At 35.6% G+C, this 23,305-nt stretch overlaps 2 protein-coding genes across 2 annotated transcripts in view; one reads left to right on the top strand and one right to left on the bottom strand.

Moving 5' to 3' along the window:
* The window catches only part of LOC109158214 (NAC domain-containing protein 76-like), a 45,379-nt gene that overhangs the window by 15,018 nt on the left and 7,056 nt on the right, over nt 1-23,305 (top strand). The window lies entirely within an intron of this gene.
* Nucleotides 15,849-17,209, bottom strand: LOC109158215 (NAC domain-containing protein 76-like). Its single transcript, XM_019306100.1, has 3 exons — nt 16,941-17,209; nt 16,279-16,559; nt 15,849-16,183 (listed from the first exon to the last, which is right to left on the bottom strand). The coding sequence occupies exons 1-3, from the start codon at nt 17,131-17,133 to the stop codon at nt 16,052-16,054; spliced, it is 606 nt and encodes a 201-aa protein (XP_019161645.1). The 5' UTR covers nt 17,134-17,209; the 3' UTR covers nt 15,849-16,051.

Genomic DNA, 23,305 nt, shown 5'->3' on the forward strand with positions numbered 1-23,305 from the left:
GCAGCCGGCGGGCGACCCCCACCCACCGGCTACCCGTTGGTCCGTTACCCACCCCGAGTCCCCGGCTTCCCCGTTTGATGTTCCCCATTTCCCGTGGCGTCCCAACGGACCCCGCTTGTCGTGCTTGAGTCTAGTTTGATGTTTCGGGTGCCGTTCGTAGGATAAAAGAGTCTTAGGAATTGCATGCTAGTTGAATCGGTAATCCATCGACCTAGGTGAAAGTCGTATGAACCCCTTAGGACTATTCTTAGTATGTGAATGATCACACGTAAGCTTAATTATATGTCTCCCACTTCCCTATGTGCTACTATGTGTTATTATGTGCTATTGTATGTTACGTGATGCATGACCCCAACTTGGTTAAGATCAAGTGGGCTATACGGGCAGTTGGATGGGCTGAGAACCATCCCAACTGTTAACTAGGCCGGTTAAGATCGGTCAGGTATATAAATATTATATAGGACTGAGGTCCACTATACGGGCAGTTGAATGGGCTGAGAACCATCCCAACTGTTAACCAGGCTAGTAGAGACCGGTCAGGTATACAAAGATTATATATAGGACTGAAGGTCCACTTGGGCCTCGGTGATATGACCCACCGACCTGGACGCGCCAGGCGGTGTGTAGGGCCAACAAGCCGAGGAAGGCTGTAGTCCACCGACCTGAGTAATCAGGCGGTGTGTAGGGATACGGCTGGCTGCGATCCACCGAGTGATGGGACATCAGTATGTAGGGTCGTAGTCTCCGAGGATCTTCGCCCACCGACTGAGTTTAGCTCAGCGGTGTGTCGAGCTTGATCCGCTACGGTCCACCGATTGTGCGCATCAACGGTGTGTAGGGTCGTAAGTCCCCCCTTGTAAAGGGGATCGCGGTCCACCGGCTAGGCGCATCAGCGGTGTGTCGGATCGTGGTCCGACGTTGAGTTCGTCAGCGGTTCTCAAAGGGTTGGTTGCGATCAACTCCCCTCGTACCGCGGTACCGAGATAGGGTGCTGCGGGGCCGTGTTAATGCTATAAGCATTAACCCTCATGTTCGGGGCATGCGATTGGTCCCGTGGCGCCATCAACGATTATGTGATATGAATGATGATTGAATGGTGATGTGTTTGAATTGAAAAGTGATCTGTGACCTTAGATACGTATTCCTTATGATGTTTACTCTACTTAACTGTTTATCATTGATTAATGTGCTTGTTCCTATTTGCTGAGTCTATTCCTGGTTTTAAAGCTAGAGTCTCTTAAGTATATATCTTCCTGCTTCACAATGATTTTCATATATCTATATATATCTATCTATAATGTATTTCAACGCGTTGGAGTGGGTTACCGGCATCATTCGCTGAACAGATATATTTGGCTTTCAGGCACAGATGATTAGCTCCCAGAGTGCGCTAGAAGAGCTTGGAGTAGATAGATAGTTTTCTTTTTGGCCTGCGTTCCACGATGATGTATTAAGGATAATTAGTTAGTTTAGCCTGTGCATCTGAGTTCTCTAGCTCAGATGTGGCATAGCACCCCGCACCCATATGTTTAGTAATACTCTGTTTTGGGATTTAATGAGAATTTACCTTTATTATATAAGTCTTAAAAGTTTTGAAATTTCGGGGTGTTACAGTTGGTATCAGAGCCTAAGTTTGACCCTAGGATAAGACTCTTAAGACAAGACTTTAGGACATTAAGCTTGAACTCTAGGCATTTAGGAACATAGGATTCAGGAATCTTAGGACGCGCGGTGAGATTGTGAGCCTACCTATCATCACATAACCTCCCCTCACTTTGTCCTTCATTAATTTAAAGAATTTCCCCCTTCGCTTATCGCATCAAGGTAAGGGTACAACACACTAACTCTTCATTCCACATACTTGACCTAGAAATTTGTGATGTCCTTGCATGCTTTTACCTGCTTTGTTGACTTGTCACTCTTTGATTATCATACTTGATGTTTTGCTTAAGCATATGTTCCTAATTGATTTTAGACCTAGTAAGGAATTGCATATTGTTGCTTAAACTAATTGATCAAACATGCGTTATTAGGATATCTGTTATTTGATAAAGTATTTTGGAACTTGTAATTGGTAATTTTATTCGGCATATAATAGCTCACTTTCCCTAATCATAATTGACCAATTACTTTGATAATTAACCTACTAATAGCTTGATAAGTACTTGCATAAGTTTGCATGGAGGAAAATTGTAGGGGCGTAGCTTTAGTTAAGAAGGTGGAGAATGGGGTGTATGATCCTTATGATATCTCATTGAATGCCTCCCGTGTCCCTTGTTAAGTATCATTATAATGTGATTTCCTAAGATCTTCCATGCATTTAAATCCCATTTATTGTTCATGTGAGCGTGAAATTGTTTGGACTTAAATCTGTGCATTTTTGGGACTTTCTCGAAGTGATTCCTTCTTCACAATCACGTTCCAGTGGGGCCTTGGAAGGAGGTCAACCACCCACCACGTGCCCACTGCCACATTCCAGTGGGGACTTGACAGGCGGTCGACCGCCCACCTCACGTCCACTGGTACGGTATGTTTTCTTGACTTCTCATTTTATTGATCCATTGTGCATTGTGTGTCTTCCTTGATACTTCTTATGTGTTTAACATATAAATAACAATCTAATGCTTGAACATAAAAGTCGAATTATCTTCCTAATTGATTTGTCTATAAGTTACATAGAAATTATAGAGACTAATTCTACTTCTAGAAATCTAAATCCTCCGGTACATTGCGTATTATGTTTCGACCCGAAAGACAATATGAGTGGGAACGGGATAAACCCGAGGAACCTAAACCAAGTAGTCATCTAGAAATTATCCTTGGAAAAAGCATATTTCATCCCCAAACTATCTTAAAACTATCCCTCTAGACTTTGGTCCATGTTGCATAATAGACCACAAGCCTCCAATGCCTCGTTTAGAACCCTTGACCACTATGATAAGGACCCCCTAAACAAACATTTACACATAAATAGGTATATCACTACTATTCTTGATATGTTCCCCTAAAACCTCTATTATATATATACGTTCCTAAAAGTATGTAGTAAACCACTAAACCCCAATTACATTTGTATGCTACACCTACACGCAAATTATTATTATTATTATTATTATTATTATTATTATTATTATTATTATTATTATTATTATTATTATTATTATTATTATTATTATAATTACTATTATTAGTAAACCCTAGCCACCTTGCCTAAACCTAAGCCTTCCATGGTTGCGTCATATACGGTACACCCCTATATGCTTATATATTCATAAATATATATATATATATATATATATATATATATATATATATATATATATATATATATATATATATATAGACTTGTGAACCTATAGAACATCCTCCCTTATTCATACATATTCATATAAATTGTTACAGTCATATTATATACAATAACATCCCTAGCCCCAAAACCATACACATGTACCCTAACTATGATAATCTTATATGCATCTATAAGTTTGCACTTAGCATGTCCTAACCCTGAAATATCATTCCGTACAAATTACATCACACTTATATACACACACCTTGAGATAGCCCTAATTCCACATTTCCCCTCGCATGACCTCCCTGTTACTACCCCTACCTTCCCTAAGTAATTAAAAACTTTAGCCTCACCATCAGGTCATCAATTAATTTAGGAATTAACAATCAAGGGTCTCCAATTCTAAGTTGTTTAGGTATTCGGAGCTTCTAGAGGAAAGAGTTATGCCTACCTAAAATCTATTTGCCGCCGAGATAAAACTAAATTTCCTAAGTACTTTTGTGATCAAATTCTGTCAAGATTTCTCAAGATAAACCTTTTAGCATCTGAAAACTTATTTACTCGTGATTATTAAAGAATATTTGCGTGCGAATTACATGCTCCAATTAAATGTGGAAATTTATATTTTCATATGTAATGCACATAGCTCGCATGTTTATACCAAAACACACACTTACACGCATTCATGTATATATACAAAGCATGTTAGACAAAACGATATGTTATAAAGCATCCCACTATACATACATACAATAGTATTAATCACAAGCAACCTGCATATAAGTGTCAATACTTGTTATGTGATCACCCACCATTATCCATGATATGCAAAATAAAGATCCTAATCCTATTGTCTCCCCAGGATTTCTTTACCCCATAAGAAGCAAGAACCTTTCTCCTAATTACTTACAATATTTTCCTCAAAATCTGATTTTCGCCATTTATATGATTTATAACCTTCCTGAATTTATGTGACAAATGTTTGGTTATACCACGATATCGAGTACGTGAATTTAATTGTTAATCATGCACTAGTTTAACATGTTGAATAATACATATATGTGCTTTATGACTCCATAGGACTAGTTATTATTTGAGACTCAAAATAGGTTCACATGCCTTCATACTCTGTGCCTATAGACTTAAGAAATTGCATATTTAGCATAGTTACGACTGTATGCATACAGGTATGCCAACTTACAGGTTCCGCATATAACATAATAATTAATTACCATACGTGTTAGACTTGTTATTTTGTAACTATGAGTATTTGGTATAACCTGCTAAGCACAATGATTAGGCATAGATCCTACATATATGGCATTTTGACTCGCGATATGCTACACTACATATTAAACATTTGCATCCATTCGTAGGTGAGGATTCGCCTGTGTTGGTATATGTGCATATGTGCTTTATAATAGTTATGTGGCTATCCGAACCTGCACCCGCGTGGTATTTGCCTCTTATTTAGGTACATAAATAATTATATGTTCAGTGCAACTTGTGATCCTATGTGCTAAATCATCATAAATCAATCAAACAATGAACATGTCGTGTGTAAGACTTCTATGTTATGTTATCATGCATCCATAAAATTTGCATAGTGTGAGTTGCATATTCATAACCTTATTATTTGGTGCATTTTGCTAGCACAAAAGTTAGGCTTAAAACCAGCAAATTTATTTGTGCATATGTATATATTTCCCTAATAATATTTTCCTTATGTGCTACCATACTAATTCGGACTCTTTACCCCAAAATGATTTCTAAGCTTCGGGGACGAAGCTTCCTGTAAGGGGGGGGGGGAGAGTGTAACACCCCGTGTTACGGCCTTCAATCCCAAATTAATTATTTAATTAATTTCGTTAATAATATTTAAAAAGGATTTAATTTAATTAGGATTCCCTTTAATTAATTAATATGATCCACCATGGATTGTGGACCCTTGCCTAAACTACAGTTTTAAGCCCATTAGAAATAAAGAGGGTAAACCTTTTACTAGTCAGATTCTAATTAGGAATCATAGACCTATATATCTATTAGGAATAAAGAAAGTAGGCCTTTATTATTCAGATTATGATTAGGATTCCTGATTCTATAAATAGGGGATTAGAAAGCAATTAAAATTCTTACCACCCATAGTTATATTACACGAAAATATTCCTGGGAGATTCCCCGCCACCGAGCCTAGGGAGATCGAGCGGATGGAAATCTTAGAGAAGAACCTTAATAGCCAAGGGAGGATTAATTAAGGCTGAGAGGTAACCCATGTCTCAACAAAACCTATTTTCTTCGCTATAATCTCCTTCCTTGGCCTCCCTCTATATTATTGTGTCTCGATTGAATTCTTCTATGATAATTATGTTATGTTCTTGATGATTGATAAGATGATGATTTCTTGATAATCTTGATTATCTTGATGTTAAAAGGAAGTTCTTGATTATGATGTGATGATTCTTGACGAATCTTGATATTTTCTTGATGTTAAAGATAAAATATGTTCTTGATGATTTGGGTGGGATTAGAGCCCTAGGTCGGATTGGGAATTTGTATTGTGACGTTCTTGAATTATATTTGGGTGGAAATTCGCATGATCGGGTGTTGTTTATATATAGGATAAGTCCTACATGATTCTTGCTTTTGATCCATTAATTGCTTATGTGATGTCGTTATTTGTGTTTAAAAGTGTCTAAGCATGGTCTCGGGTTCCACAAAGGATCCCGAGACGAATTTGTGACAAATGAGTCAGTGGGGGGTAGGTGGGGGTGGGGGAACCCACCACCTACCCGCTGCCCAAAAGGGCGCTACCCGGCAGCGGGCAGCCACCGGGCAGCCGGCTACCCGTTGCCTGGGGTGGGGGAACCCACCACCTACCCGCTGCCCAAAAGGGCGCTACCCGGCAGCGGGCAGCCGGCTACCCGCTGCCCGGATCAGCGCCCACCGGCGGGCAGCCGGCGGGTGACCCCCACCCATCGGCTACCCACTGGTCCGTTACCCACCCCGTGTCCCCGGCTTCCCCGTTTGAGTCTAGTTTGATGTTTCGGGTGCCGTTCGTAGGATAAAAGAGTCTTAGGAATTGCATGCTAGTTGAATCGGTAATCCATCGACCTAGGTGAAAGTCGTATGAACCCCTTAGGACTATTCTTAGTATGTGAATGATCACACGTAAGCTTAATTATATGTTTCCCCCTTCCCTATGTGCTACTATGTGTTATTATGTGCTATTGTGTGTTACGTGATGCATGACCCCAACTTGGTTAAGATCAAGTGGGCTATACGGACAGTTGGATGGGCTGAGAACCATCCCAACTGTTAACCAGGCCGGTTAAGATCGGTCAGGTATATAAATATTATATAGGACTGAGGTCCACTATACGGGCAGTTGAATGGGCTGAGAACCATCCCAACTGTTAACCAGGCTAGTAGAGACCGGTCAGGTATACAAAGATTATATATAGGACTGAAGGTCCACTTGGGGCCTCGGTGATATGACCCACCGACCTGGACGCACCAGGCGGTGTGTAGGGCCAACAAGCCGAGGAAGGCTGTAGTCCATCGACCTGAGTAATCAGGCGGTGTGTAGGGCTACGGCTGGCTGCGATCCACCGAGTGATGGGACATCAGTATGTAGGGCCGTAGTCTCCGAGGATCTTCACCCACCGACTGAGTTTAGCTCAGCGGTGTGTCGGGCTTGATCCGCTACGGTCCACTGATTGTGCGCATCAACGGTGTGTAGGGTCGTAAGTCCCCCTTTGTAAAGGGGATCGCGGTCCACCGACTGGGCGCGTCAGCGGTGTGCCGGATCGTGGTCTGACGTTGAGTTCGTCAGCGATTCTCAAATGGTTGGTTGCGATCAACTCCCCTCGTACCGCGGTACCGAGGTAGGGTGCTGCGGGGCCGTGTTAATGCTATAAGCATTAACCCTCATGTTCGGGGCATGCGATTGGTCCCGTGGCGCCATCAACGATTATGTGATATGAATGATGATTGAATGGTGATGTGTTTGAATTGAAAAGTGATCTGTGACCTTAGATACGTATTCCTTTTGATGTTTACTCTACTTAACTGTTTATCATTGATTAATGTGCTTGTCCCTATTTGCTGAGTCTATTCCTGGTTTTAAAGCTAGAGTCTCTTAAGTATATATCTTCCTGTTTCAAAATGATTTTCATATATCTATATATATCTATCTATAATGTATTTCAACGCGTTGGAGTGGGTTACCAGCATCATTCGCTGAACAGATATATTTGGCTTTCAGGCACAGATGATTAGCTCCTAGAGTGCGCTAGAAGAGCTTGGAGTAGATAGATAGTTTTCCTTTTGGCCTGTGTGCCACGATGATGTATTGAGGATAATTAGTTAGTTTAGCCTGTGCATCTGAGTTCTCTAGCTCAGATGTGGCATAGCACCCCGCACCCTTATGTTTAGTAATACTCTGTTTTGGGATTTAATGAGAATTTACCTTTATTATATAAGTCTTAAAAGTTTTGAAATTTCGGGGTGTTACACCGCCATTTTGAAAAGAGAGGGCGCTTCCATCCCAATTTCTTCCTTGCAACGCGAATCTCAAGAAAATCAAAGAGCGAGAGCACCGCGTCGAGTCCGACATTTTCCTAGTTGAGCACTCCTTGTCGACTACCTTCATCGGCTACTTCCTAGATTACCATTTGATGATTTGCAGGGAAATGTTGCTTACGAGCTTTGTTTAAACGTTACATACCCTTTCAAAAATAGGAGTACACATGCTTTCTTTTGCCGGGAGGATGCGCCGAAGAACAGGAGAAGCTGTGAGCAACCTGCCCAGTTTATCGTTGCGTCCGACTCGACACGAGTCGGAAGAAGAACAATATCTGATTCCAACTTCGTAGCCGACTTCTCTCTTTTGCGTATCAGAATTCCCTGTATTCTCATCATTCATTATGCGGGAAACCGCCTAATAGATACCACCAAAAATGAACACCTGGTCGGGAAGATAAAGCCAGACGGTCAAGTGTGAACACGGGAAGGGCAACACTAGCGGTTCCCAGAAGAGTATAGGGGATCATAGCCAGCCGGTTCTCTTCAATCGACCACCAGGGAGCGTGACTGCCCACCCGGATAGAGACAATCGGTTTGGGCAAAGCGGGTAGATGCGACAGCCGGTGTATCCCTGACTGAGCGCCTCACAGATCTCGGGCGGGCAACCAGGCTCCGTAGGCAGCATGTTCTAGGCTGGGAATCATTCAGAAAGTCAGTCGGGCCACCAGGCCACGCGGTCGGGACATCTTCGCCCGGGCATGGTGACCCCTCGGAGGCACCCCCTCAGTAACCAGGATGCTCCCCGACCGAGTACTCCCCAGAGGCGGTTACAGACATGTCCCACGGAGATTTACTTTCCGCATTTAATACAAGTAGCTTCCTTTATTACTTTAGCCAATTAGGGCGCAATAGCGACCAGTTTTCATAGTTGATTCGCCCTTACGCGTGAGCCCTACTTTCCTTGTACGGGTTTTGTATTCTTGTATAAGTAACCCCCTAGGATCATCGTGTAAAAGGCTGGAAAAATCGATCACTTGGCTTCTTTTATCACTCAAGTGGCCGGAGCCTTAGAGAAATAATATCGCATTATTCTCTCCATTGCTTTACCCTTTTTTTCCATTATAAACTCTCGTTTATAGTATTTTACAGTAATGTTGGCCGGCCAACCGGCAACCATTAAGCCGTAAAACCAATATTGGCGCCGTCTGTGGGGATCGAAACTAAAGGTCCCGTCTGTGGGTAACTGTACAATTGCAATCGTTATACCCTACATCACGGCGTGCGTAGCACTGTGTGCCGTGCGCCTCCCAAAACGACATCGTTTTTGGGTCGTTTTGGGAGGCGCGGTAGGAAGTTGCTGTGATTATGTATATTTGTTCACACAATTATGTATATTTGTTCATACAATTATGTATATTTGTTCATGCAGTTATGTACAGTTTTTATACAATTATGTATATTCTTTTTATACAATTATGTACATCCGAATCAGAAAATTTGTGTGTATTATGCTAAGAGTTGATGTGTATTATGTTAAAAGTTTATGTTTATTATGTATTATGTTAGATTATGTGTATTATCTTTTAAAAAGAGTATGTATATTTTGTTATATAATTATGTACATTCATGTATACAATTATGTGTATTCTAGTATAACATTATGTACATTTTTGAACATGGGTTTTTTTTTAAAGAAAAATTAACTGCCATACACTGGGGCGGGAAATTTCAAAAAATAAAAAAATAAAACAACGTCGTTTTGCATCTGGGCGCACAGTACAACGCGCGCCATGGTGTAGGATATAAATTGCCTAACAATTGGGTCTAGATGGACTGGATTTTATTATTACAAACTAGAGTCTCAATTAAGAAAATTAAAGATGACTTCTTAGAATGGACTAGGTCCATTAGAAATGAACTGTCGCATGATTTCCTAGCCCACGACAATTCCAGGCAGATGTTATGCCATGGAACCGTGTTCACCATTCATGGTGAACACGGTTCTAACGGTGTTAATACACCGTTATCTTTTTTTTTTTTTTTTTTTTAATTAATTGCGTAACTTTTCTTCTTTATTTTCACATTTTGCGGTTTCACTTTAATTTGAGGTGAACAAAGATTTCGGACATTCATAAATTATGAATTCATGCCTGCACATTCACTTTGGAACCATGCCTACACATTCCCGTCCGAAATCACGGACATTCATAAATTATGAATCCATGGCTGCACATTCACTTTGGAACCATGCCTACACATTCACTTTGGAACCATGAGATTATGAATTTTCTGTTATAAGATTATGAATTTTCTGTTATGAGATTATGAATTTTCAGTTATGAGATTATGAATTTTCTGTTATGCGATTATGAATTTTCTGTTATGAGATTATGAATTTTCATTACATTCATAATTTCGGACATTCATAAATTATGAATTCATGCCTGCACATTCACTTTGGAACCATGCCTACACATTCCCGTCCGAAATCACGGACATTCATAAATTATGAATCCATGGCTGCACATTCACTTTGGAACCATGCCTACACATTCACTTTGGAACCATGAGATTATGAATTTTCTGTTATAAGATTATGAATTTTCTGTTATGAGATTATGAATTTTCAGTTATGAGATTATGAATTTTCTGTTATGCGATTATGAATTTTCTGTTATGAGATTATGAATTTTCATTACATTCATAATTTCGGACATTCATAAATTATGAATTCATGCCTGCACATTCACTTTGGAACCATGCCTACATATTCCCGTCCGAAATCACGGACATTCATAAATTATGAATCCATGCCTGCACATTCACTTTGGAACCATGCCTACACATTCACTTTGGAACCATGAGATTATGAATTTTCTGTTATAAGATTATGAATTTTCTGTTATGAGATTATGAATTTTCAGTTGTGAGATTATGAATTTTCTGTTATGCGATTATGAATTTTCTGTTATGAGATTATGAATTTTCATAAAATTCATAATCTCATAACAGAAAATTCATAATTTGATCAAACGCGCGCCGTTAACTCCACATCCGCGAAATTTTTTTTTTTTGCCTAAAAACGACGTCGTTTTGCCTTGTGTTCACCATTCTCGGTGAACACGATTCCATGGCATAATTTGCGAATTCCAGGATAAAAGACTCATTTTTTTAAATTATTGTGTGGATCATGGTCTACACAATTATGTGAGCCATGAATATCAGGTACATTTTTAATATATTAAAAGTACATTATTTTTGTATTGAATGTTTATAATATAAAATAATGTACCCTTAGTATATTAAAAATGTACTTCCAAAAAATGTACCTTACGTACATAAATAATGTGCCCTTAGTATATTTTAAAAATGTACTTTTTATTTATAGTCCACACAATTGTGTGGAACATGGTCCATGCAATAATGATTGCTCATTTTTTTCACAAATTTTACTGTGGACCATAGTTCATGTAGTAGTGCGGTCCATGAAGTAAGTATCATTATAACTACACTTTAGTTTCATTTGACGATATTGCTCTATTTTTCAATACTAGTAATTCACCCGCGCAATGCACGGGGAAAAAATTATGTTATTATAAATATAAATAAAATAATTGAAAAAATAAAAATATTTTAAATTATTTAATATAATAATATTTTTGAACTTCCATTGGTCAAGTATTTATTATTTTTATAGAATACAAAATTATAATTAAAATTTTGTATGGTTAATATAATCTCTAATTATGTACATATTCAAATAAACTTATAGAGAAAATTTACATAATTACATTGATTTATTATTAATTGTATTTCATCTATATTATAATTTTCACAATACGAATAATAACTAAGATAATTACATTTAGAAAGCAAATTTCAAATTTTGTATGAGTAAATTTAAACTTTAATTGAACACATTTTTTTTATATGATTATATAATATATTCTTTATGCACATGGCATTCCATAAACTCAAATGTCATTTTATAAGTCCAAGACCACTTTTTGTGGAGATAATTCAAATGTATTTTTTTTCTTTTAAAAGTTTTAAGTTTAGACATCCAGAAAAACATTAAAGACACATACGATATATACATTTATATATATTTAAATTTTTATTTATGGCTTAAATGATTTTTTTTTTTTAAATTCTGAAGTCCAATAATTGACCCACGACCCGCAACATTTGCTTTCTTCATTCCTTCTCGCTTCTGCCATTTCTTTGAAGCATTTGAGATGGAGAAAAATTATATGTAGACGCTTGCATTAATTGCACTGTTTCAGATATTGAATAGGCTTTCATCGAAAATTTAATTAATATTGTAATCCCAAGAACCACCATAAATAACAAAAGCATATCAAATAGACTTTCATTGTAAAGCCAGAGATTTAACTAATATTGCATCGTTTCATAGTTTCTATTAATCGAGAATCGGAATCCTTAATCCTAATATCATAACATTTAATAACTCCATTAATTCAATAAATGTAATCCTTTGTTATGAGCGAGAAAAAAAAATAGCTATTTTATTTTTCAAATGTTGTGCTTTTTTTTTTATTATAGTAAAAGGTGTTGTGGCTATTTTATATATATGGCTAGTAATAATAATAATGTTGGTAATTAATTGTAACAATAACAGGGCGTTTGGTTGGAGGGATTTTAAATTCCCTTCCCACTTAATTCCCACATAATTTCAAAGGCCATTAAATTCCGTAGTTTGGTTGGAGGGAATTGCAATTCCATGGAATTGCAATTCCCCCATTTTCATGGAATTAAAATCCCATGTCCCCCCCTGGTATTTTAATTCCTGGGAAAAAAATATAGTGATGAGTCAAAATTACCCCTTCCTTTTTTAACCTAAAATTAATGTCTAACAACAATAATGGACATTTTTGACTTTATACTACTTATTCCCTTTCAATTCCCATGTATACCAAACATTGGAATTGAAATTCCCAGTAATTCTATTCCTGTCAACCAAACACTGGAATTTAAATTCCCACTTTATTCCCAGTAATTCAACTCCCATGGAATTACAATTCCTTTCCCACATAATTCCCCCCCTCCAACCAAACGCCCTGTAATTATTTCCCAACCATATAGCTTTATTATATGTAAGATTTCATTTTCTACACACTAGTTTCATTATAGAAATATTCATTATTTTTTTTTTTTGAAGAAAAATGAAGGACTGTATTAATTAAGATCCGAAATAAGTACATCGGAAATGAAGGGAAAAAGGACATGAAAATTGTTCGAACAGTCATACTTGGATAGGGCATCTCTAGTTAGTAGGTGGGCTACCCCGTTTAGGAAACAAAAAGCTAACATTAGTAAAAGTATTAGCTATTTCCCTAATATCATGAAGAATGAGATCGAAAGAAGAGATTGAGCTATCAATGCATCATTTTAATTATACTACAATTTTATTTGACAATATACATTATTGTATGAACTTTATTTTGTAGTTTCATTTTCCACACACACTATTTTAATTATAATAATGCAAAAGTATTATTTTAATTACACTCCACGTTCATTTGACAATATATATTATTGTATGGCTATGAATTTTAGTTTCATTTTCCACACACATTAGTTTCATTTTAACAACATTAATGTATCATTTTAATCATACTACAGTTTCATTTGGCAATATACGCTGTTGAATGAGCTCTGTTTTTTAACTAGTTTCATTTCTCACACACTAATTTCATTTTAACAACACTAATGAATTTGCACAAATATTAGTTTATATATATATATATATATATATATATATATATATATATATATATATATATATAATGCCAACTATAATCTCTATCGAATAGCTCTCTAATGACATTAACCATATGCATCTAGGGATCCCTACTGCACACTCATTTAAGTTTTAAATAACTCCAACTTCTTCCATGTTTCATCTTTTCCACACTCACTTTTAAATAAATCCAACTTACCCATATTTCAACTTTTCACTTCGCCTCTTCTAAGCCCCTTATTCCACCCTCACTTTTAAATAACTCCCAACTTACCCATATTCCATATTCCAACTTTTCAACTCTTCTGATGGAACTGCTTGGCCTGGCAGTCTTGAGGGTTGTAGGCTGGGATGAATTGGCCCATGAAGCTAGAAGTAGTGGAGGCCAATTCTGCTCTTGTGTTTGGTGGAACAATTGCTAAGATGCAATCTGTTCCACAACCCAATGATGAGTTGTTTGCTGGACAACTGCTGAGGGTAGACAGCTTGGTTTGGTACTGGCAGCAGGGAGGAGGCTCATCTGAGCTGACCTGCTGTGCAGCTTCTTGTTTGGTGGATCTACAGAAAGGTAGAGATGAAACCATGTCTTTTATTGCAGGTAGGAGAAGCTGGATGATGAAGATTGATAAGGGTGGAGATAGTATGAGAGGTGTTCTCATCTCTTGCTAGGCTTGGTAGACTATAAGGCTTGCCATCAAAGGGATTCTCTTGTAGACTCTAGCTTTGATGTCCCATTCTGGCATGTGCTAGGAAGGGGGGTCTTGGTGGGCTCCAAGTATAGCATACACCTGGAGTTGGGAGTGCCTTGAGCTTGCTATGATCCTTAGGGCTTCGAAATGAGGGAAAATGAAAGAAGAATAGAATACTCATGGAAAATGAATTGGTGGAGGAGGGGGAAATAAGGAGAATAAAAAGTGATAATAAGAGAAAGAAGATGAAGAAAAGAAGAAAGAAAAGAAGAGGTTATGGGGGTGGTGTGTTTTGGGAAAACCATTGCTTAGGTCGAGGTCATAAAGGCTCCTCGGGCTTAAAACACGGTTCGCCGTGCCGTGGGAGTTGACCTTTGGCCTAAGGGTGGTAGGGGAGGGAGCCATTGCTCATGTCAGGACCTCAAAAGCTTCCACGGGCAAAACATAGTACGCTATGCCGATGGGGGTTGGTCTTGGGCATGAGGGTGGAGGAGGGGAGTGCCATCGCTTAAGTCGGGACCTAGGAAGTCCTCCCGAACTCAAACACGGTACGCCGTGCCGGTGGGGATGGGTCCTTGGCTTAAGGATGGGGGGTAGAGTGGATCTAAAAGCTCAGGCATCATTCCCATCACTTGTGTGGGACGGGGAGCCCATTTGAAACTTGGTTTGAGGGTGTTTGGAGAGGAATGGGTCATTGAGACTAGAACCCACTTGGATGATCCCTTTGTTTGTAAGCCTTGTGGCCTAACAAGTTATAGTAGATGAGCTGGGGCTCTTTATATTCTCCTTTGGGGTGGCCACTTTCGGGCCACCCTTGTATAGTTATATGGTCGAATGGCCACTAGACTTTTTTGAGCCATAGCCCACTTTTGGGGCTATGGCGTATGCTTGTAGACATTTGTGTTTTGATGAAATAAATGTATCGTTTATTTAAAAAAAAAAAAAAAAAAAAAAAAAAAAAAAAAAAACTACTCTTCTAAGCCCCTTATTCAATATATTCCATATATACTCAATAACTTTTCCCAACTTACCCATATTTCATATTCCAACTTTTCAACTCTTCTATGCCCCTTATTCAATATATTACATTCGACTCTTCTAAGGAATATATTTACTTTTCACTTCGACTCTTCTAAGCCTCTAACGATGGTAAACATGATGCCAAAAGTTAGTTCTACAATTAGGCTAATGCTACACCTACACTACTGAAAACCACACATCTCAACAATAAACCACAAATCCACACATCTCAACAATTTTGAGATACTCCTATAGCTACAGCTTTACCCTATTACTCCTTGACAACATTAAGGTTGATGCTCAACTCCCCTAGTTTCTCCAATTGAAATAAGTTCAGATTTGGCATAATAATATTACTCCTTGACAACATTAAGGTTGATGCCCAACTCCCCTAATTTCTCCAATTGAAATAAGTTCAGATTTGGCATAATTATTAGGATTGGGTCATGATTCAGGGTTGGGGCATGACAAGAATGCTTACTCAAACTAAAGCATCAACAATCAAACATTCACATCAATGCAAAATTCAGTCCATCTGATCTAGAGAAACCATACAGAATCCATGAAGAGCCAGGAAGCAGTTTCAAACATAGGAAACCAAAAGTTCAAACAAATGGGGCAATCAAAAGTATGCATAACAGTCAAAATTTATGTTTGAACCTCAAAGGATGAAGAAAAAGTATGTTCTCTGTTCGATGAAAAACTATGTTCATTAGGCTGCTTCATATAGGCTTCATTGGGTGGTGGTAGACAATCTCTTGCTTAACCTTCAAAGTCCTGGAAGACATCCAAGTCTTTTGCATCTTCCATTGAAATTGAAAATGATTCTTCTGCAGTGAAATTCTCCCTCAAGTCTGGATTGAACTTAATTTTCAAGACCACGTAATTTAATAACTGTGACAATTACATCCGAACATCGAAAGCGAAGCAGTTAGCTATGTAAGAAGATAAGCATCTGTTAAGAAAACTGCCAAGCAAATAACACTCACAAAGTCATGAAAGACGCTATTCTGAAGATAATGGTCAGGAACTCGCTTTGGATTGTATCTGTACTCCTTTATCACCCAACCTGTCCTCTTCTCACAGCGGTACAAGTATAGCTTTCTTTTGAACCCCAGAATTTGGTTCTGACCAAAACATGCCTCTTCTAGACCTTCAGTTTTCCATTCACCATCAAACTTCTTTCCTCCAAGAAACTCGCCATTTGGAGGTTTTTTACCTTTGTGGGTAAAATAGTATGCCTCATTGTTCCTAGCATACTTGAACTTACCTGCACACAATCCAGAAATACTAAACAAGCAAATACTATTCAAAGCAGAGTGAACCACACAAAGAAAAAGTACACTACTAATATTGAAACAAGTTTTCACTCGGTGACAACACTAACTCGGCTGCTAAAAATGCAACAGCAATCAAACAAAATTCAGATCCACCCAATAGTAAATCCATCCAACTAACGCCAACAGATGAAATCGGATTATGATCGAAGTGATATAAAGATTAGCCAAAAAAAGGAGCACAAGACAGATGAAAAGAAGTAAAGAACTTAAATTAGGAAAAATTACAGGGGAATAGCAACACAACTAGGGGAAAAAAATCAAAATCACAATAGAATAGCATTTATAAAAAAATTGATCAGAGGAGAACTTACCAATTGGGAGAAGTTCAGGAGGATACTCGTACAAAAATGGAATCTCTTTGATGATCTCGTTGGGAAGAGGGCGACGTTCGATCTTTTTCTTCAGAAATCCGTTAATCAATTCGGATTCGGTAGGAATAAAATACTGACCGCGTCTACCCATACCCGGTTCGTAAAGATGCTCGTATACTTCCAATTCATCCATGGATACGGCTATGCTGTAGGAGAAGAGTAGGATTAGAGTAGAACTGTCAAAGATTGGCAGAGTATAATCCAAATGGTATTTCAAGAAGTAAACGAGCTCTCTTTAGGTCTCTTTGTATGGAGAATTTCGGGATAATGTGAAATTAATTTTTATAAGGGGGTGTTTGGTTGGATGGAAGTCAAATTTCATTGAAAATGTTTTTCTAAAAGTGTAGGAAAATTTGTTTTATGTTGTTTGGTTGGATGGAAAATTTTTTCCATTGGAATTTGAGTTCCTAAAGTTGAAGGAAAACAAAATCCTAGCAAGACAGTGGTATTTTGTTTTCCAAAGGATTTGGGGAAAAAATATAACAATGTTGAACTATTTTACCCTCATCAAAGTTTATTAATTACACATGTATATATTATTGTTAAGGGCATATTGGTCTTTATATTCATAATTCCTTACCATTCCAAACTCAACCAAACAATAAAATTCATATTCCTAGTAATTTCTTTTCCACCAACCAAACAATAGAATCTATTTGTCTGATAATTTGTTTTCCATGGAATTTGAATTCCATTTCCCATCAAATATTTTCCAGCGAACCAAACGGGCTATAAGGGTTAGTTCCGGTGTCTCCCAGAGGAAATGAGAATTAGTCGGGTGGACTTGAACCGCTACGTAGATTTACTTTTTCTTCTTCTGTAGTGTATGTACGAGCACCTAACTTGGTTATTTAGGGCTCACGAAAATTCAACGTGTTGTAGGGAGACCTAAAAGCTTCTCTCTCATCTTCCTACCTTCCATAAGTTTGGTGTTTGTTTGGTGTATTAAACACTAACTGACACTACACTATATCTAAACTGACACTGCAGTTATATCAAAATGATACTGTAGTTATAGTGAAATGAAACTGCAGTATATATAAAATGAAACTGAATAACATTTCACATATTTGAGTGTATATTGTACAATGAAACTGTAATTATATCAAAATGATCATGTAGTTGTGTCTTAATGAAACTATAGTGTATATAAAATAAAATTAAATAACATTTTCACATATTTGAGTCTATAAATATCGAATGAAACTATAGTTATATCGAAATGAAACTGTAGTTGTGTTGAACTGAAACTGCAGTGTGTACAAAATGACACTGAATAACAGGGTTACTTTTTACAAAAGGTTGCGAAACGGCGGAAAACAAACACTGTTTATTTTCATTTAAAAAAATAAGACGCGCGATGCATGATATAATTTGCCGTTTACTTGGGAGTAAACTTTTCCCAGCTTATAGAATTTTCTAATTTTTTTTTTAATAAAAGATAATTACACCGTCAAGAAGTATATTTTGAAAATAAAATTAGGAGTACCTCTAAAAGGACTCAAGGAAAAATAGTATTTGTACTTCAATTTCTTGTTCTTTTTTTTTTTTTTTTTTTTTTGGAAACTCAACTTCTTATTCTTAAATTCTATTTTCTTTTACAAATTTTTGAGGCAGGCACTTTTGTTTAGACTTACATAATAAAAATATCTATATTTGTTTGTTATATCATGGAATAAAAGTTAGAGAGTATAATTTGGGAATTAATGTAATAGAACTCGAAGAAAACAGAGAAAAAAAATTGAAAAAATGAAAAAACAAATCTGAGGCAAAAAGGAAAAAAAAAAATTAAGGGTAAAATAAACGCTCAGAATATATATTAAAGTGCAATTAGACCATCGAAAAAAAAAATTCAATTAAACTCTTGAACTTATTAAAACAATGCAATTAACACATTTAACCTATAATAACAAGTTATCTTCAAGTTACATGCCACACAAAATGCCAGGTTAGATGCCATATCACGTGAATTAACATTTTAAAACTTATTTCAAAAAAAAAAATAATTATACTAAAAATATAGAAGGAATAAGGTTCAAATTGGCCACTGAACGTAACCTGAAAATGCAATTAGGCCACTGAACGAACAAAAAGTGCAATTAGGCCACTGAACACTCCAAAAACGTGCAATTAGACCACTGAACTCTCCAAACGTATGCAATTTCACCGGATAGCAGGTTACCATCAATTTTAGCAAGTTACCTGCTTACGTGGCAGCTGAGTTGGCATTTTTAATAATTTTTAATAATTAATTTTAATAATAAATTTTATAAAAAATTGAAAAAATATTAAATAAAAAATAAAATAAAGTCGTTTTTATTTTTTTAAATTTTTTTAAATAAAAATTTATTATTAAAATTTATTAAAAATGCCAACTCAGCTGCCACGTAAGCAGATAACCTGCTAAAATTGAGGGTAACCTGCTATCAGGTGAAATTGCACATTTTTGGAGTGTTCAGTGGCCTAATTGCACTTTTTTTTTCGTTCAGTGGCCTAATTGCATTTTCAGGTTACGTTCAGTGGCCAATTTGAACCTTATTCCAATATAGAAACAAGCAAACAGAAAGTCCCCGGAAATGATCTCTTCACCCCAAAAGAAGTCGAAGCTATGGCTCTCAGGGAAGCACTCAAAAGGCATGGTGTAAGCAGAATCAAAGGGGAATTAGACGCATTTCAGGTTGTTCAAAGTTTAAAGCATTGTGCCGATGATTCATCCTTCGATTTTGTAGTTTTGGATATTAAAGATATGCTACGTCTACTATATCACGTAGATATCTCTCATGTTAGTCGTACTGTGAATAGAGATCCCAATAACTTTGCTAGGAAAACTTGTTTTATGTCCGTATGTTAGGAGTGGAATTCTACCCCTCCTTCGTTTATTGTCAATAATTTGTACTTTGATTTGAATTAAAGAAACTTATTTTTATGATTTCAAAAATAATAATAATAATAATAATAATAATAATAATAATAATAATAATAACTTTTCTGATAAGCTTAACAGTTCAAAACTAGGACGGAGTATTTCTATCTACTATACTAATAAGAGCCCAAGAGAGTTAGGCCTATAATGGGTAGAAGAAATGGCGGTCAAATTTTTTAATCAAATGAATGGTTCAGATTGATTAGATTTTAATTTTTCTTTGAGATTTCCTAATTTATCCTTAATGAATATGATTATCCGTTAACTTTTCCGTTAAATATTATCTTTTCCGTTAGTTTATGTTAGTTCACCGTTAACTTACTCATTGATTTAAATAATCTACTATACTAATAAGAGCCCAAGAGAGTTAGGCCTATAATGGGTAGAAAAAATGGCGGTCAAATTTTTTAATCAAATGAATGGTTCAGATTGATTAGATTTTAATTTTTCTTTGAGATTTCCTAATTTATCCTTAATGAATATGATTATCCGTTAACTTTTCCGTTAAATATTATCTTTTCCGTTAGTTTATGTTAGTTCACCGTTAACTTACTCATTGATTTAAATAAGAAATGTCTTAGGTTCGAATCCCATCCCAATCAAAGTTGGCATAATTAGTACTCTATTTTACTCTTATTAAATTATAAATAATAATTTAGTAGCTAAAACAAAAAATAATACATATGCATTTCTTTAATTTAAAATTATGTGTCTACAATGCCTTTATTCAAAAAAAAAAAAAACAAAATTATTCATTATCAATAAATTAAATAAGATAAATAATTTCACTAGTTATATTGTCTTTACTTTTCTCCAATATAAAAATTCTTTACATTCAAAATTCAAATTCATCAATTGATTATATTCGCTACATTGTCCCAATGTCTTTATTAAAAAAAAATTATTCATTATCAATAAATTAATTAAGAGAAATAATTTCATTAGTTATATCGTCTTTATTTTTCTCCAATGTAAAAATTCTTTACATTCAAATTCATCAATTAATTATATTCAGTACATTGTCTATTTTTTTTTTTGTGCACTATTTTTTAATTAAATATCAAAGTTATAATACAAAATAATGATATATATTTATTTACCAAGTATTTTATTAATACAATGAAAAATTTTAAAAAATTTAAATTAATAAAGCTAATCATATTAACTACTTGAGTGATTTGTTGACAAAGAGAGTATTCAAATCACACAACAAATTAAAGTGAGAAACTACCTTACAATGTCCTTGTTTGACAATCAGCAGTTAGCGGTTAGCGTCAACAGATTATATTATCGGATTTGACCATCGAATTATATCAACGATTGGTAAAAAGATATTTAAAAAAATTAACTGTTTAAATTAACATTTAAAATGACCTAAGGATATATAATAATAATAATAATAATAATAATAATAATAATAATAATAATAATTGTTTTAATAATAATTTTTTTTAATATAGATGTGTTTTGGGAAAATCATTCTAAAAAACGCTAAGTGAAAATATTGTAAATTGCAATGTTTGTATTTTCAGTGGTTTGGAACAAATTATTGCTTCAAACTGTTGAATAACCAAAACACTTTCTTTAGCATTTTAATCTTTGGGTTACATCATATTTTCCAATCGTCCAATATCTTTGGGTTACATTATACTTAAAAATTTAAATTTTTTTACTACATCTAAATTCCTTAAATTAATAATTTCTTTATCTATAATAATTTATTCAACAATAATGGTTGAACTAAATGAACACTGAGCAAAACACCTAAAGGACTGATACTGTTGATTCATTCATTGATCTTGTATATATGTGCATTCATTAAATATATTAGAACCCTTTGCAACAAAAATACTTGGTTACTATTTAAAATTTGTTTAGTAACAATTATAATGAATCTCCTATATTACATTGTATTCATATACTATGAATTACATATTGAAATAAACAAATTAGACATTAAATTACTTATGTTGAACTTCTCGTATATAATCTTGCATTGATATACTTTCAAATATTTATTTAATTATAAACATTGGGTAGAAAAAATGACCGTCAAATTATTAAATCAAATGAATAGTTCAGATTGTTCAGATTTTAATTTTTCTTTGAGATTTCCTAATTTATCCTTAATTATATGATTATCCGATCCGTTAACTTTTTTATTAAGTACCGTTAATTCACCGTTAGTCTAATTCTAATATTAAAGTCTAATATAGAATTATAACTACAACATTAATCTAATTCTAACATTAAAGTCTTAATAGAACTCTACCTGTAAATCCTACTGTCAGAATCTCCTCAAACAATATTAGTATATATTTAATATTTTATACTTTAATTTTTATTTGTTCTCCCTTATGTCCCGTATTTAATTGGTTTCAACCATACCCATACAATTATTTTATTGACAATTATAATCAATCTTGACTATATTATCTTGCATTTGTAAACTTAGAAATACCAATTTAAATACGCAAATTCAACATTTAATTATCTATGCATGAACAATTCCAATATAATCTTGCCTTGATATACTTTAAAATACTTATTTAAAAAAAAAAAACATTGGGCATTATCTCAATCGCGCAATGCGCGTAAAAATCTAGTACTTCTTATAATTATAGACGAAAAGTAATGCTACTGATAAAACAATGTATATATTTCTTCTAGACCATATTATATTTCCTTGTTTTGTCATACGTAGTACACTTCCAAAACTGTTCATAATTATGAATGTATAATTCAAAAATTATGAACATATAATTCTATAATAATGAACATATAATTCTATAATAATGAACATAGAGTTGTGAACATAATTATGAACATATATTTCTGTAATTATGAATATAGAGTTTCAATAATTGTGAATATGAAGCAGTGTTGCAAAAATCGCGCCTAGGCGCTAGGCGGTCAGCCTCCTAAGCGCCCTCCTAGGCACTCAAGGTGGCCCACCTAGGCGTTCTAGGCGCCCGCTTAGGCGCTCTAGGTGCCCTAGGCGGTACCCAGGCGCCTAGCGATTTTTTCAACATTGATATGAAGTTCAAAAATTATGAATATATAGCTTTATAATTATGAACCTACGATCTGTAATTGTGAATATAGAGTTCAATAATTATGAATATGACGTTAAAAAATTATGAATATATAGACAGAGTAATGGGTCAAGCACCCGGCCCGAACCACCAACGAACACCTGACCGGTACCACCTAAGAGTTCAACGGGCAGAAGTCCAGCGGGCAAAATCATTTACTGCGGGTCATTTACTACCGCCCATTCAAGACAGGAAAATAAGTGCCCCGCTCCTCATTATGATGTAGCTATTACTTACCGTTAGAGGCTTAGTATAATGTCATTTCTTTAAATAATAAGGACAAAGAT

This window comes from Ipomoea nil, unplaced genomic scaffold (genome assembly GCF_001879475.1).
Source record: "Ipomoea nil cultivar Tokyo-kokei standard unplaced genomic scaffold, Asagao_1.1 scaffold2805, whole genome shotgun sequence".
Taxonomy (NCBI): domain Eukaryota; kingdom Viridiplantae; phylum Streptophyta; class Magnoliopsida; order Solanales; family Convolvulaceae; genus Ipomoea; species Ipomoea nil.

Coding starts and splice junctions, on each gene's coding strand:
- LOC109158215 (XM_019306100.1), bottom strand. CDS start 17,133: ATGGATGAATTGGAAGTATACGAGCATCTTTACGAACCGGGTATGGGT. Junction 16,560..16,940: donor TCCTGAACTTCTCCCAATTG/GTAAGTTCTCCT, acceptor GATTGTGTGCAG/GTAAGTTCAAGTATGCTAGG. Junction 16,184..16,278: donor ATAGCGTCTTTCATGACTTT/GTGAGTGTTATT, acceptor TAATTGTCACAG/TTATTAAATTACGTGGTCTT.